The sequence below is a fragment of the Stenella coeruleoalba genome (genome assembly GCF_951394435.1).
Source record: "Stenella coeruleoalba genome assembly, chromosome: 16".
Classification (NCBI taxonomy): Eukaryota; Metazoa; Chordata; class Mammalia; order Artiodactyla; family Delphinidae; genus Stenella; species Stenella coeruleoalba.
In genome coordinates, this window is record NC_137162.1 from 77,244,451 (window position 1) to 77,261,165 (window position 16,715).

General features: G+C 40.1%; 1 protein-coding gene across 4 annotated transcripts in view; it reads right to left on the reverse strand.

The window, feature by feature from the left end:
- Positions 1 to 16,715, reverse strand: part of MTR (5-methyltetrahydrofolate-homocysteine methyltransferase) — a 163,096-nt gene that overhangs the window by 114,229 nt on the left and 32,152 nt on the right. For all 4 annotated transcript variants that reach the window (XM_079899952.1, XM_079899954.1, XM_079899951.1 and 1 more), the window contains 7 exons: positions 15,906 to 16,006; positions 14,732 to 14,793; positions 13,568 to 13,635; positions 9,396 to 9,475; positions 6,259 to 6,371; positions 2,891 to 3,031; positions 1,553 to 1,738 (listed from right to left, as the gene is read on the reverse strand). In XM_079899952.1, the coding sequence (XP_079756078.1) occupies positions 1,553 to 1,738; positions 2,891 to 3,031; positions 6,259 to 6,371; positions 9,396 to 9,475; positions 13,568 to 13,635; positions 14,732 to 14,793; positions 15,906 to 16,006 (751 nt within the window). The remainder of the gene's footprint in view (positions 1 to 1,552; positions 1,739 to 2,890; positions 3,032 to 6,258; positions 6,372 to 9,395; positions 9,476 to 13,567; positions 13,636 to 14,731; positions 14,794 to 15,905; positions 16,007 to 16,715) is intronic.

Below are 16,715 nucleotides of genomic sequence, written 5' to 3' on the forward strand. Positions count from 1 at the left end.
ATTTAGAGCCTTCTCAATGTTTTGCTACTACAGTGCTACAATGAATATGAACACATACTCAACCTAATAAAGATTCCCAGAAGAAGGCTGAATTATAAGGTATGGATTTTTTAAAATTAATATTTAATCAAATTAAATATGGAATAGATATGAAAGTATTTATAACATTATAAAACAACAATACAGTAATCACCACACACCCATCACCCAGGTTAAACAATCACTGTGTTTGAAGCCTCCCATCGCCCCTCCCTGATTCTGTGGCACAGAAAACATTGGAGTTGCCATTTCTCAATTTTTCCCCTTTTTTCCTCTATTTGATAAAGGAAATTAATATCTCATTATTGCTTCATTTTTTATTTATAGAAATATAATTATTAGTAAGTATAGTAACTTCTCATAGGTTTATTGGCTATTTGTGTTTCTTTTTCTAAAAATCACTTGTTCTTTTCTTTTGTTCATTCTTCTACTGACTTGATTAGGGCATTTTACTTTCTGATTTATAGAAACTCTTTGCAGAGTAGGGATATTAACCCACTGCTATTACTCATGCTGCAAATAATACCGTATCTTTTGTCATACAAAGTTTTACATTTTTAGGTAAATAAGTCTATCAGTTTTCTTTCTGGCTTCCCAAGTTTCAAGGAATATTTTCTCATATATTCTTTAGATTTTTTTTACATTTAGATCTTTAATTGATGTATATTTTATATTGGGATATGGTGGGAAATGGGGCTCTTTTTCTTCCAAATGCAGAGTCAGTTATTACAATAGCGTTTACTGAATAATTCCTTTCTCAACTGATGTAAAAACCTTACTGTGTCTTATGTAATTTTCATATATATATATATATGAAATATACACACACACACACATATATATGTATACATATATAAAGTATGTATGCACATGTGTGTACTTGTGTATACACACATACACACATGTATATCTACAGGCATACCTCGTTTTACTGGCCTTTATTGCACTTCACAGATACTGCATTTTTACAAATTGAAGCTTTGAGGCAACCCTGCCTCGAGCAATCTATCGACACCATTTTTCCAACAGCATTGCTCACTTCGTGTCTCTGTGTCACGTATTAGTAATTCTCGCAATATTTCAAGCTTTTTCATTATTGTTCTACTCGTTATGGTGATCTGTGGTCAGTGATCTTTGACGTTACTACTACAATTCCCTGAAGGCTCAGATGATGGTCAGCATTTTTTAGCAATAAAGTATTTTTAATTAAGGTATGTACATTGTTTTCCTAGACATAATGCTATTGCACACTTAATGGACTACAGTATAGTGTAAACATAATTTTTACATGCACTGGAAAACCAAAAAATTCATGCGACTCACTTTATTGTGATATCTGCTTTATTAGAGTGGCCTGGAACGGAATCCGTGGTATCTCTGAGGTATGGCTCTGTGTGTGTGTATACACACACATATGATATATATGGTAAACACATTTGTTCTGGACTCAGTTCTCTTCCACTGCTCTAAGCCTGTGTAACACAATGGAGCGAGAGCAAAAGAAATCACTCACCTGTCCTTCTTCATCAAAAGCCATAACCACCACAGCAGCTCCAAACTTTTTAATCTTTCTGGCCTTCTCCAAGAAGTCATCCTCTCCCTCCTTCAGGCTGATGCTGTTAACAATGCACTTCCCCTGGCAGCACTTTAACCCAGCTTCAATCACAGCAAAATTGGAAGAGTCGATGCACAAGGGCACCTGAGGTCAGAAGGGTAAGGTGATCACAGAAAGACTGTAAGTTACCACAAATCCCCTTCCAAGGACCCCCAGATATTCCCTCTTTCTTCCTTAGGGAAACAAGAAACAAATAACAGTAGTGTGACAGAGATACGATTTTAATCTGATTTTAAGCCCTTGTTCCTAAATCCCAAAAGACTTGGAGTAATTCCAGTCTCACAAGAGACCCCATGCATGGGCCAGAAACTGATAACTCAAAAGATCACAGCTAAACATCAGAATGAAAGCACTGAAGTCATTTCACGGGCTCCCCGTCTGATTCAGACTTTGAACAAGTCATTTAGCTTCTCTGCACCTTAAATTCGCAAAATATTTACTCCCAGAGGACCGTGGAGGCTTTTAAGTGAGGAGTTGAAGACAAATGAAGGACAGGTTAATGTAATTCACTGCTTACCACAAGACTTCTAACTTACACATTTGCTGAATGAAGCTTAACAAAAAAATGACAGCCCTATCTCTTAAAGCACTATAGGAGGTGTCTTTCAAACAACAACACCAACAATAAAACCAACTTCAAAAATCACTCATCACAAATTCAATGGTAGAGAAGTGAAGTGAGACTTTTGAAAGTTTTTAGAATCGATCTAAAATTTTTGAAAAGATGGACACAAAAATTAACTTTCATCTTTTAAAGAACAAATGTAAAAGCTGACATTAACACCTTGATTTAATCTTGTTTTATAAGTCTGTCTCACCCTGATAAACCTAAAAAGGTCTCTTCTTCCTGCAATAAGGAAGGATTAACAGAGTTCCCTTGTCTGTGATAGGAAGAGAACTAATGATTCGGTAAGAACAGTAAGTATATCCTTCAGAGACATGAAAAGTTGGTTCTTAGCCTAGCCAGACATCAGAGGAAACTCAGTCAATCCTTGTGACCAACTCCAGAAGCCTTGGAAACAGCCACCCTGAAGTCACATCTCTCTCTAAAGTCTGGTTTCTATCGAAAGGCTGCCATTAAGTGAGAAAACTGACAATCAGAAACCACTGGGCTTTCAACACAGGACAACAGAAAACCAGTGTATGACATGACAGACAAAGGGACAAGTGACAAAGTTAAATGAGCGACAGAGGAGCACATGTAAACTCCCTTGAAGAATCAAGGTTTTGTACGACCTTGGCAATGTCAGGCTCGGAAGCGATGAAGTTGCAGAATCTGGTCATTGCACTTGGTCCATCCAGCATGCCATCATCCATGTTGATATCCAACACCTGGGCTCCCATTTCCACCTGCATTTTGGCAACGCTCAGAGCTTCCTGAGGATGGAATTCAAGGGGAACGAGCATTGGGAGAGGGTGACTAAGAGAAGGCTGACAAATGTAGTCCTTCACCACCCCCAGCAGGCAGTCCTTTTAGATTCCACTAGACTGCCTGGCCAGCACCCCCGACCCTGAGCCTGCTCTCAACCATCCCAGATGAAGCTTTCTTACACATTGCTTCCATCACAGCGGGTCGCTCCTCAGAACCCAGCGAAGCTCGACTCTTCCTGCAAAGAGCCTCTAGCCCTCAGCCTGGTGTTCCGGGCCCTCTGGGACCTGCCCCATCTTCTCATGCAACTGAACTTCTCGCCCATCGCCCACTCCCGGCACCCTCCACCCAGCCAAATCTGTTTCCACCTCTGTGTCACACATGATGTTCCCTCTGCTTCCAACACAATCCCCTTCCTTCCTGTACTGTTTAAGATCCAGCTCAAGTCCCATCTCCTCCAAAAAAAGTCCTTAGAGAAACAGTCCGAAACTTATCTAACTCTTCAGTGTTTGCCGAAACACGCAAAGCAGTCATTGTAGGCTGTTGATAGAAGTTACATGAAATATGCGTATAAATAAACTTCTTCTGTGCTAAAAGGATTTTCAAATCCTTTGATACACTATTATACACCGTAAATCTCCAAGGACAAGATACAATACACAGCATTTCCCACTTACGGTCATTTAAGGAATATCTTGTAGGATCAGTGTTCCAGAGAACATACTTTGGGAAACACTGCTTATTCCGCAATGACCGGCTGCCTCTAAACATCTATAACTATTATAAACATTATCACATGGTGTATTACATTATCATTTCCTCACAATTTCACGAGTATTAGCTTATTCTCCGAAATAGATTTTAAGCGTTTGGAAATCTAGAAAGGTCTTAGGTATCTCCCACTCTCATTTGAACAATACTGGGCAAAAGAGACATGTTCAATAAGGCTTTCTAACTGACTGGTACAGCAGAGACTTTAAGTCTTTGTTGCACACTTCATAGTGTCATAAAATAAGCAGGGGTAAAATCAACTGTAGATTCTGATGTTGTCCTAATTTTTTCTTAGCCAAAGAAACCAAACAGAAATTTTTGCAATCACTGTAAAAGAATAGGCATGAGACACTTTGGCATAGGCCGCAAGGAAAGACCACTCATAATGACACAAGGTTACACAGAGAAAAAGGATCGCAATAAAATTCAGCAAAAAATGTTTTCGATATCAGCAGTATGTTAAATATTAATACCATAAAGAATAAAAAGAGGTATAAGTCACAGTCCCTGTTCTTGAAGGGCTTTCATCTAGTTGGGGGCATATGATGTAGCACATGAAAAGCTACGGGCACTGCCATACAACGTACGAGTCAAATGTCCTGCCTAAACACCAGGAAGGGCAAGATCTCTGAAGACTGAGTGGAGAAAGCTACCTGAGAGGGAGCAGCTTCAGCTGCCCCTGGGAAATGGACTGGAGGGAGCACAGGGGGGATAGCAAGCGACCTGGTTAGACCAGGGGTCAAAAGACACGCAACACAGATGCCAATGCCTGACCTTTCTACATCAGAAGAGCCACAGAATCACAGCTCAGCGGTCCAACCTTCCCAAATAGGCTCCAAGAGATGAAGTGATTTGTTTAAAGGTGTACAAGTTGGGCACAAAGACAGGAATGGACCTTCTCTCAGGTCATTCCCTTAACCACAGAGCCTTGAGGGGTCACTAACTATGGGGAACTGGAATCCAGTGAGGAGCCATTCCTCCCCAACCCCCTCCTACTTCCCGGCCTCCTTCCCGTGTCCTCCAAGCCAAGACAGCAGAGCGGTGAAGGGTATGGGCTTTGAGGACTGAGGGTCTCTCATCCACTTGCTGTCAAACAGTAGGCGAGTGGTTTAACCTCCCCCAAGCCTCCAGCTGCACACCTGTAAAATGGGGATAATAGCAGCACCTATCTCACAGGTCTGTAAAGATTACACGAGCAATGCTGTACAGCGCTCAGTACAGTGACTGGCATACATTCAATAGTAAGACCTTATAAGGTGACAGATATCACTCCGACTTGTTTGCTTCTTCCTAAAGTGCCGTCTGCCCTCAGTAGCAAATGTATCAAATCTGAGAGCTCAAAGGGACACCACAGAATGGTCTTAAGAATCAAAACAGAAATAGAAATACTGCCAACTGAAGAACCCTAAACAACCATGAAGGGTCATCAGGACTGCAGAAGGGAACAAACAGGAACAAAGGCCTGGAGGCAGAAGCAAGCCTCCTGGAATGTTCAGATGACAGATCAGGATGGAAGGCAGTTTGGTGTCTATATGGATGATGGTCTAAAGGAGTTTGGGTTTTATCCCATGTGCAAAAAAAGCCACCCCGTGAAAGCTTCTAAACTGGGGAGGACCATGGCAGCAGCACGTGCTGGCTAGGCAGCAGTGGGAACGAAGAGAATAGGACTGACAGGAGCTGTCAGAACCAGGTAACCAGGCCCTACTGACCTACCTGCAGAGGAGATCGCTGAGGGAGGCCACGGAGCAGTCATTAACAAGTCCATAAAGGACGATAAATGAGCCCTTTCTTTGTGATTAGAACTAAGTCTGCTTCGATACTGGTTGCTGGAAGATCTATTTCCTAAAGGTTGCAAAGGCTATCATTAAAGCTCAGATCAGGTTCCTCCATTTTTAACTTTGTATTTGCATAAGAAAAACAATGGTCCAGATTTTTAGAGTGGGCTCTATTTGGATTAAATTTTGCTCATCCTTACAGTGACCGAGTTTAAGAATCCTATGGTGAAACTACCTTGCAAGCTTTGTGTTTGTTTAGCTTATTTTACAGTGAACAGAATCAATAATACCACATTAGTCAGTGTCTGATGTGGTCATGAGGAAATGAATAGGAATTGTCTTGGCTTTCCCTTTTCTTGGAAAGATTTGTGAGAAGCCAAAATGAAGAGTATCCTCAAATTTTTAAATGTATTTCACTATTAACAGAAATAGCTAGAACCTGGGTGACTCCCATCTCATCCCACTTCGTACCCTGGATGAATTTTTTTGAAAAATATTGACAAGGGCAGCTATGACTTTTCGAAGCCTCATCCTCCCACCAGCTCTGCCAGCTACAAACACACTCTACCGTTCTTCTCACACTTCCCAGCAGCTCTGCTAATGATTATCAAAGGCAGAGCTGTTTCACTTGTGTGCTGTCTTAGCCAAAAGCCTGGCAGATGCCTCGAGGGTCTTATTTAGATACTCACTTCATAATTTCCTGTCATGATGAGTTTAGCAAACTTCCTGGATCCTGCAACGTTACAGCGCTCTCCAATGTTAACAAAGTTGGTGTGAGGGCCGATCCTGAAGGGCTCTAGACCTTGAAAGGAGAAGCATTTTGAAAAATTTCTGAAAATGCATGTAACGACATGAGACAGAGAGAAAATAAATGTTTTCATGAAAAAGAAAAGAAGTTTCTGTGCCACAGCCCGTCTGACTAGCTAAGGAGACCCAACGTGTAAAAAGGGTCATGGCCATCCCCCCAGGGATATTTAAACACAACAAAAGGCTCTATGTTTATAACCAGAACTCTCAAAAGAAGAAATATTTCAGGGTTTTAAATTGCAAATTCCTCTCAAGAGCTGAATCATATCAGCTCTGAGAAACAAGGAAAAATTATCATCATATTCTTATGTAACCAAGAGCCTGGGGCAAAAACCATGAAGTTAGAATCTAAGGACTGCTCTACAGCTGTCCATTCAGACATCGGCTTGAAGCCTGATGGAGCTAGCGTTCTTAATCCCACCAACAGTGTGTTTAGAGCTTTATCTCGTCTCTTTGATCCAGAAGCCAAGAACGAGTAACCAGCAAGGCCTAACAGGGTCACGAGGAAGGACCTGGGCTGAGCCCTGGGAGATGGCTGACTCTGGGCAAGCCACCTGGGCTTTCTGCTCCTCCTTCCTTATTTGCAAAGGGACAATATCATCTCCACTATTACAGGCTGATTTAGGGGCAAATATCAGATAATCAATGTGGACACATTACACTGAGGTAAAAAAGCAACATGCAGCATACAGTACCGCTACAGGAAAAGGCCTTTAACTGGTTTTGTTCTACTCATTGTATCTACAGTATTAGGAGCAGAAGTCTTGCTAGATGGTTACAAGCAGGCTCTCGGGAAGCCAGCCTTAGGGTCTGAGCCCTGCACAGCCGACTCAGTGAACACTCTGGGGCACTTCTCGCAGAGCCTCTAAGCTTATAAAATAGAGACAGCAGAAGTATCTGCCTCACAATGTTACTGTAAAAATGAGACTAGGTAACATTGATAAGCGTTATCAACCTTATAAAATTAGCACCAGCTGTTCTTGTTAATAAAAGGAAATGGCTTTTGAGTCCTTTCCCAAAGCATTGGTTGAGGAAGAAACAGACATGAGGGAGAGGAAAATAATGAAGATAGATAATTACAAAACTATTCCAGGTCTTCTGTTCCCCAACTGGGAAGACTATCACTTTCCAGTTTGGGCTGTGATTTCCTTTCCCATTGGTAACATCCTCACAGCCCCTCCCCTCCATGTCGACCCTTAGTCAGACCCTGGGGTTCCCAGGGAAGACAAGCAGGGCTGCCAGCATTTAAATGGCGAAGAGAACCTGTGGTGTTGCCCTAAAAGCATTTCACACAAAGCATTTCTGATCTATTATGAATGTGAAGTATCTGACACAAAAACTGCATTGTTCTCAGACTTCCCTGGTGGTGCAGTGGTTAAGAATCCGCCTGACAATGCAGGGACACGGGTTCAAGCCCTGGTCCAGGAAGATCCCACATGCTGCAGAGCAATTAAGCCCGTGCGCCACAACTACTGAGCCTGCGCTCTGGAGCCCGCGTGCCACAACTACTGAGCCCACGTGCTGCAACTACTGAAGCCCGAGCACCTAGAGCCCGTGCTCCACAGCAAGAGAAGCCACTGCACTGCAACGAAAAGTAGTCCCCGCTCTCTGCAACTAGAGAAAGCCTGCGCACAGCAACGAAGACCCAGCGCAGCCAAAAATTTAAAAATAAATACATAAGTTAAAAAAAATTTACATTGTTCTCAAGTCTGCAATTTATAAAAGAACAATTAAAAAGAGTATATTTGGTGCCATTCTTTTAAAATCTGATTGAAGGTGATTTTTAAAACAATTTAGAAATAGCACATGAAATTCAAATCAGAAGAAAGAATTCTTTCATTCTTACACATAAACTCTTTAAAAATCATAACTAAATGGTTCTTTCATGTTTCCATTTTGGCAAAGGCTAACAATTTCAACTTAGTCCTTGGTTGAAGTCAATTAATAGCTTTAAGATCTAAGGTTAAAAGAAACTATCCTACCACACCTTTCTCTGACAAAAGCCACTTTTTCAGGGTAGGGAGTGTGTCATAAATCACAAATCCCTCTTCTTCTAATCTCATCCCGGCTTCTAGAGTATAAAAGGAAAAAAAGGGTAGCCTGAAGAGGCATATTTCTAACCCAACTTTATTTTCACTCACTGGGAGTAATTCTATACAATATGTTCTGAGTGAGAAAAGTGGGTATTACTTTTGCTGTCACTTTTATTTTATTTCACTGTCATTTTATTTCATTTTTCTTAGGAGAGCATATGGAACAAAAATACATCAATTTAGAGAAACATTAAATTCTCCATTATTAGGGTGCATAATTCCATATGTGTGCTATTTGCAGGTTCTCTCAAAATCTGTATACACTTTTTTTTTTTTTTTGCTTAAAGATACTATCTAAGAATACATCATTAAAGTATTATGGGAAAAATATAAAATTTAAAGTTATTTTTCTAATAGTTGGCATGATAATCTATTTTACTAATGTTCCTTTTGTGAATATCAGAGCTCATTCTGAAAAAGGGAAGCTGCCTACTCCACAGGGCTGTTGAGAACAAAACAGAATAATAAATATCACAACTCTTTGTAAAACCTAAACACACAGCCAACATAAGAGCATGACAATAATGTTATAGAAGCAAACAAAATTTTCTAGGAAGAGGCTACCATCATTAAAAAACCTTAAGCCTGGGCTAGATTTTTTAGGAACTAGCAGCAAATCTGATGATTAAAAGTGTTAGGCTGTGGCCTATGTACATTTTCAAAGCAGTGCACAATACGTTTGACCAAGGCCACTACCTGTGCTTTCATTCACATTTCCCTGAAGTCAGTATCTTCCCGCTCTCACCCCTAAAAAAAACCAAAGCGTCCTTTACTAGAATTCATTTAAGTACCAAGAAAAATATGTACACTTCTTTGACCTAATAAACAAGTTCTGTGGCAGAAATATCACTACCACGTAGACTAAACATACTAACAATCTACAAACGATTTCTGAAATCATAAAAAATCATGTCTTTATGACTTACCAGACAGTAGCATATGCCCTTCGAAAACAGTGGCAGGTGGAACTCTAGGCTTATAGTTTTTCACAGCTTCAGCAATTTCTCTGAGTTAAAAGAGAAAACACAATATCCATTAAATCCAAACAAAATTCAATTAAACTAATTTCCACCTATGAAATTAAGTCTGTTTAATATAATTATATACCTAGTTCCAAATGTAAAGCAGCAACTGTGCTTTTCAGTTTTCTCAGTAATGCAGAAAATGAATCTATAATCTTTAACATTTCTGTATCTGCCCCGTTGCTGTGCACTGATTGTACCAAGTTCTGTGCTCACAGATGTGAACCTACAGACGTGATGGTTTGCACAAACGCTAATAGCAAATCTCCTCCACCCCTTCCCAAACCTGAAGATATCCTTAACTCCATCAAATCCACATGGTAATTTAAAAGAAAAAAAGGCTTCATTGTTGAGAAGGAAAGCAAATAGGAGAGGAGGTACCAGGAGTGAAGGAAATTAAATCCTTTAGGTCTGTTTTTTTCAAGCACACATATATGGTAAGGAGGGTAAAGAGTAATACATCACTGAAACTCCAAAATTATTACTCCTAAAAATTTGTTTTAATTATTCATACTCTTTTGAACCTTATCAGCTTCGATGAAATATGTCTTCTGATCAGCCTGGAAAAATCTGGCTGCTCTACTAAATTTATCAGGACCAGAATGAACTGCTCACTCTACTGCCCCCCAAATGAGTATGTGAATGGCAAAGTAAAAGCAGCAAATATATATGCAGAGATAGATAGACATACACACACAAACCCACACACACAGGTATTTTTAAAACAACTCTTTTACAAATATCTCAATTTCGTTTCTTTTTATGGCTGAGTAATATTCCATTGTATATATGTGCCACATCTTCTTTATCCATTCATCCGATGATGGACACTTAGGTTGCTTCCATGTCCTGGCTATTGTAAATAGAGCTGCAATGAACACTTTGGTACATGACTCTTTTTGAATTATGGTTTTCTCAGGGTATATGCCCAGTAGTGGGATGGCTGGGTCCTATGGTAGTTCTATTTGTAGTTTTTTAAGGAAATTCCATACTGTTCTCCATAGTGGCTGTATCAATTTACATTCCCACCAACAGTGCAAGAGTGTTCCCTTTTCTCCACACCCTCTCCAGCATTTATTGTTTCTAGATTTTTTGATGATGGCCATTCTGACCAGTGTGAGATGATATCTCATTGTAGTTTTTTTTTTTTTTTTTTTTTTGCAGTACGCAGGCCTCTCACTGTTGTGGCCTCTCCCGTTGTGGAGCACAGGCTCCGGACGCGCAGGCTCAGAGGCCATGGCTCACGGGCCCAGCCGCTCCGCGGCATGTGGGATCTTCCCGGACCGGGGCACGAACCCGTGTCCCCTGCATCGGCAGGCGGACTCTCAACCACTGCGCCACCAGGGAAGCCCCTCATTGTAGTTTTGATTGGCATTTCTCTAATGATTAATGATGTTGAGCATTTGTAGTGAGGTGGATGGACCTAGAGTCTGTCATACAGAGTGAAGTAAGTCAGAAAGAGAAAAACAAATACCGTATGCTTAACACATATATATGGAATCTAAGAAAGCTTCCCTGGTGGCGCAGTGGTTGAGAGTCTGCCTGCCAACGCAGGGTATGTGGGTTCGTGCCCCGGTCCGGGAGGATCCCACATGCTGTGGAGCAGCTGGGCCCGTGAGTCATGGCTGCTAGGCCTGCGCGTCCGGAGCCTGTGCTCCACAACAGGGGAGGCCACAGCAGTGAGAGGCCCGCGTACGGCAAAAAAAAACAGAACCTAGGGGTAAGATGGGAATAAAGACACAGACCTACTAGAGAATGGACTTGAGGATATGGGGAGAGGGAAGGGTAAGCTGTGGCAAAGTGAGAGAGTGGTATGGATATATATACACTACCAAATGTAAAATAGATAGTAGGAAGCAGCCGCATAGCACAGGGAGATCAGCTCGGTGCTTTGTGACCACCTAGAGGGGTGGGATAGGGAAGGTGGGAGGGAGGGAGATGCAAGAGGGAAGAGATATGGGAACATATGTATATATATATAACTGATTCACTTTGTTATAAAGCAGAAACTAACATACCATTGTAAAGCAATTATATTCCAATAAAAATGTTAAGAAACAAAAAACACAACTCTTTTTATAAAGAAGGAGATAATCTTAAAAACAAAAAGAGATCCAAAGATAAGCTATCCTCAACTACTGATAACTTTCAGATATTATTTAAAAGATGTTATGTTTAAAAAATTATAGAGACTCTTCACAGAGTCTATCATGGAAGTCAACAAACTCAGTGCAACATTAGGCAGTTCAGTACAGTGAACGTATTATAGGCATGCAAGCAGACTGGCTCAAAATATGATCATCAGTCACTCTAGGGAAAAAAAACAAATACAAACAGTCCTCAACTGTGTTTTATTCCACTCAATTCCAATCTTTCCAATCTTCTTATAAACCACGAAACTGCAGGGACTTAAACACACCCTTCGCCATGCCCTTGTCTCCCACCCCCTTCCTTCATGCCCTCACTCTACAACGTGGGTTAAGCAGTGACTGTGTCAGGCGAGGTGAAGATGCTCCTGTTGACCTCAAGGTGCTTGTTGCTTATTGTCTCTTCCTTTCATGAGAGAATCTAGTGGAGGCAGGTATTTGCCCACAAGAAATATCGGCTGTCCCTCTTTGAGCACTGGAATATTATTCAGGTATTTAAAGGTAGAGTGTTAAGATATCTAGGATTTGCTTCAAAACTACAATGAGGTATCACCTCACACCAGTCAGAATGGCCATCATCAAAAAATCTACAAACAACAAATGCTGGAGAGGGTGTGGAGAAAAGGGGACTCTCTTACACTGTTGGTGGGAATGTAAATTCATATAGCCACTATGGAAAAAAGTACAGAAGCTCCTTAAAAAACTAAAAATGGAATTACCACAAAACCCAGCAATCCCACTACTAGGCATATACCCTGAGAAAACCATAATTCAAAAAGAGTCATGTACCACAATGTTCATTGCAGCTCTATTTACAATAGTCAGGACATGGAAGCAACTAAATGTCCAACAACAGAAGAATGGACAAAGAAGATGTGGTACATATATACAATGGAATATTACTCAGCCATAAAAAGAAACGAAATTGGGTCACTTGCAGAGACACGGATGGACCAAGGGACTGTCATACAGAGTGAAGTAAGTCAGAAAGAGAAAAACAAATATCGTATATTAATGCATATATGTGGAATTTAGAAAAATGGTACAGATGATCTTATTTGCAAAGCAGAAATAGAGACACAAACATAGAGAACAAACGTACGGATACCAAGGGGGAAGGGGAGGTGGGATGAATTGGGAGATTGGGATTTACATATATGCACTATTGATACTATGTATAAAACAGATAACTGATGTGAACATATTATATAGCACAGGGAACTCTACTCAATGCTCAGTGGTGACCTATATGGGAAAGAAATCCAAAAAAGAGGGGATATATCTATACGTATAGCTGATCTACTTTGCTGTACAGCAGAAACTAACACAACATTGTAAAGCAACTATACTCCAACAAAAATTAATTTAAAAAAAAAGATATGTAGGATTTGCTTTACAATAGTCTAAGGGAAAAAAAAGTTGGAGAATAAATAAGAATAGCAAAATGCTGAAAATTATGGAAACTATGCAATAGGTGCATGGGGGTTCATTTTATTATTTTTCTACTTTAATTTTTGGAATTTTTCATAATATAAAGTATCTTAGTTTGCTAGGACTGCCATAATGAAATACCACAGACTAGGTAGTTTAAACAGCAAAATTTATTTCTTCAAGTTCTGGAGGCTAGAAGTCTCAGGTCAAGGTGTCAGTAGGACCGGTTTCCTCTTAGACCTCTCTTTGGTTTGTAGCTGGCTATCTTCTCCCTGGGTCTTCACATGGCCCCTTCCTGTGTGTGCCTGTGTCCTCACCAGTCACATTGGATCAGGATCCATTCATATGACCTCATTTTACCTTAATTACCTCCTTAAAGGCCCTACCTCTAAATACAGGTACATTCAGAGGAATTGGGGATTAGGGCTTCAACCTATGAATTTTGGGGACACAACTCATCCCATAACAAAAGGTAAAATACTTAGAAAGGATTATCACCTGATATGATCTGGTGTCGTACCACAGCACCCGCCAACTATATTGACCAAGCCGTCCATAGCAAAATCCTGCATTTAGGAAAAGAAAAAGTTTCAGAGAGTTCATCTGAATTCTAAGCTCACCACTACCAATTCAGCAGAAAATCTGCATTTCCTGAATAACTAATTTTCCATTTAAAAGAGAGCTAAACATACTTAACTCTAGATATCAAGCTTTGATAAGCCTTAGACATAAGGTTAAAAGCAGAGACCAGTTCAGATACTATGAAATGCAATGAGATATTTGCCTATCTGATCACGATAAAGTTTTTTTTTACCCATATGCTGAGCAGAATGAATGGGAGCTAAGTAATTCATTTTCCAATAATACGTATTCAGCTTTTAAATTTAAATTCAAATGTTTAAAGAATTAAAAATTCAGTTCCTCAGTCACAACAGCCACATTTCAAGTGCTCCAATGACCACATGTGGTAGAGGCTACACATGTGGCTACATATATTGCACAGTGCAGGTCTGGAGTTCAACCACAGTTGGTTTGAAAGCTGGAGTTTAACCACAGCTGGTTTGAAAGAAGCACAAGATAACCGAGAGAGAGGAAGTCAAGGAAGTGAGAAGTCAGTGTATTGAAAAGAGCATCTACATAAGGTACTGAAAACATAAGAATTAAATGAGAAATAGTTTAGGAGAGAATGTCGGTAAGCCAGAAGCTAAAAATTCAAGGAATGAGGGAAAAGAGATCCAGGGGTTAGTGATAAGGAGGGGTCATGGGTAGTATGGTTTCGTGACCTGGGATTCAAAGATGGGAGGTGTATGTGAGAGAAGGAGAATGGGGGAGGTGACAGTGGGGAGCTAGGAGACATAGACTCCACCCAGCAGTCTGCGGGGTGGAGGGGACCACCTGGGAGGGCTGCAGAGGAGAGCCGAGTTTCAGTTAGTTTGGGCTGGACCTCTCTGAGAATTTCCCAATAGCCACTAGTACCCACTGTGGAGAAGGATGCTGACAGTGAGCCCCTCCCTCTGCCTCCATCATTTTAATTCATCTTAAGCTTTTATTTTTTATATATACACTGGGATTTCTTTAGGGGAAAAGTCTACTTCTAGATATTCTAAATCAAAAATTCCATTTCTCTATCTCTTAAAAACGAAGTGAAAGAGGATTCTTGACCTTTAAGTGCATGGCCATCACGTGCGGAGTTTCATCATATTCACCGAAGGTATTGGGAAGACCTAAGAAAGTATATTTCAGCCATTACTGGAAATTACTTTAACAAATGACATAGTATTTGTAAAGGCTTTAGGTTAAAATGTTACAAAAATATTTATAATTAAATCGTGATTACTTGCAAAAACAAGTAAGAATTCTTAACATTAAACATAATAAGTACAGAGACTCCATACCAGACAACAACAATAAAATCACAGAGGAAAATAAACATCCATTATTTCTTTTCTATTTGAAAGAAAAGCATCACTGCTACATGAGACAGAATTTCCCTACCCCTATCCCTCCCTTTTCTGTATAGGAAATTCATTCTTGTCTCCTAGACGCCTAGGGGTAGGGGTTGGAAGAGTACCACACATGCTTTGAACTAATGAGCACCAGACATGCAATTAAAAACAAGCAAAACACAACCCATCTCCTCTCAAGTAAGTTTTCCCAAGTAAGACTTTAGCATCTAATTTTGCAATTTCCTGTTTTATTTATTATCCCCTTCCAGTTATCTTACTCCTAGTGGGAAATAAAATTTACTGCACATTAAAATGTACATATTTGGAGAAAGAAGGCTGGAAAATGATTTTTAGCCCCAAGTAGTTAACTGGTGCTCAGAAACATTCACCAGGAAATCTGGTTAACCCAGAATGGATTACCAATATTAAATGGATAGTCTGAAAATTGTCTACATTTATCTTAGGAATTTTTATATACCATTAAGTCCTAACTTTTAAAAAGGAGAAAAGTAACAGGCTCTTTTGTCGATACAGTGGAACAAAGAAGAGGGCTCTCTCTCTCACGTTCTTTGCACTCATCTCTTTGGCCACGCCCACATGGCAAGGACTGTCACCAATTCCAAGGCTCTGGCCAGATAAGTTATGACTAGGCTTCATGCCCCCAAGTTCTGTCCACTTCTGACCCTTTCAGGCTGAGCCAAACTGTTCCTTCAAGTCTAGAGGGAAACAGTGGTCTAGACCCGAATACTCTTCATTTAGAAAATTCCTATTGAAAGTCAACTATATACCAAGACCTGCAAAACAAACTCTTTTAATCCAGATCTGTTATCCTATCTACCCAGGTCTTGTGCATTTGCATTTCCTATGTGTGACTCCCTTGAAACACACACCTGCGTTGGGATAACAGAGGACATAGGCTGTTGTACATTTTCCAATTGTTTCAATAAAAGGTCTCATTTCAGCTGCACCCAGAGCACAATTTAATCCAATGCTGGAAAAACAAAAAGAAGGTATTAGAAGTACCCTCTTCTATTCTAAATATTTATACATATAAAAAGTTATGATAAAGAAAGGAGTACATTTAAAACCAAGCAGATAGTAAGTCTCCTGATTCAAAGCAAGTTTATTCAGCTCCAGTCAAAGCCACCTCACTGAAGTTCCCTGCAACACTAAATATTTCTGCCCATGTCTCCAACATTAGATGCTGCCTACGGATGTGACTCCTTAAATAAGTTCACCGTTTAGTTAATGGTATACCATGAAACAGAAATGTCTGCGAACTACCACTGCTAATAAACACTGGAAAGCAATACTTAAGAGAAAGAAAAAGGAAAATCTTGGAGGTAGAAGGAACATTAATGGCACATGGAAGCCACTTCGGGGGTCTTGAAGACCAAGACTCAGTCCTTGCTCCAACTGAATTGCAACGTGACCTTGCACTTAGAATTTGTCCTCTTATAAATTAATTTGTAACCAAGGGGCTCTCTGTTTTGCAAATGAAACTTACTGCAGACTAAAATAAAATAGATCAAAGCAGAGCTGCTAAAACCCCTCCAAAATCACACTCAGTGGGAGCTGCTGAAGTCTTCAGGAATTCAAGAATTAACTATGAAGTGACAGGACTATGTCATCTTTTATTTTTTCACATTTTACTTTTTTTCTTTGACTATGATTTCTAAGTGCAATGTGATATACTAGAT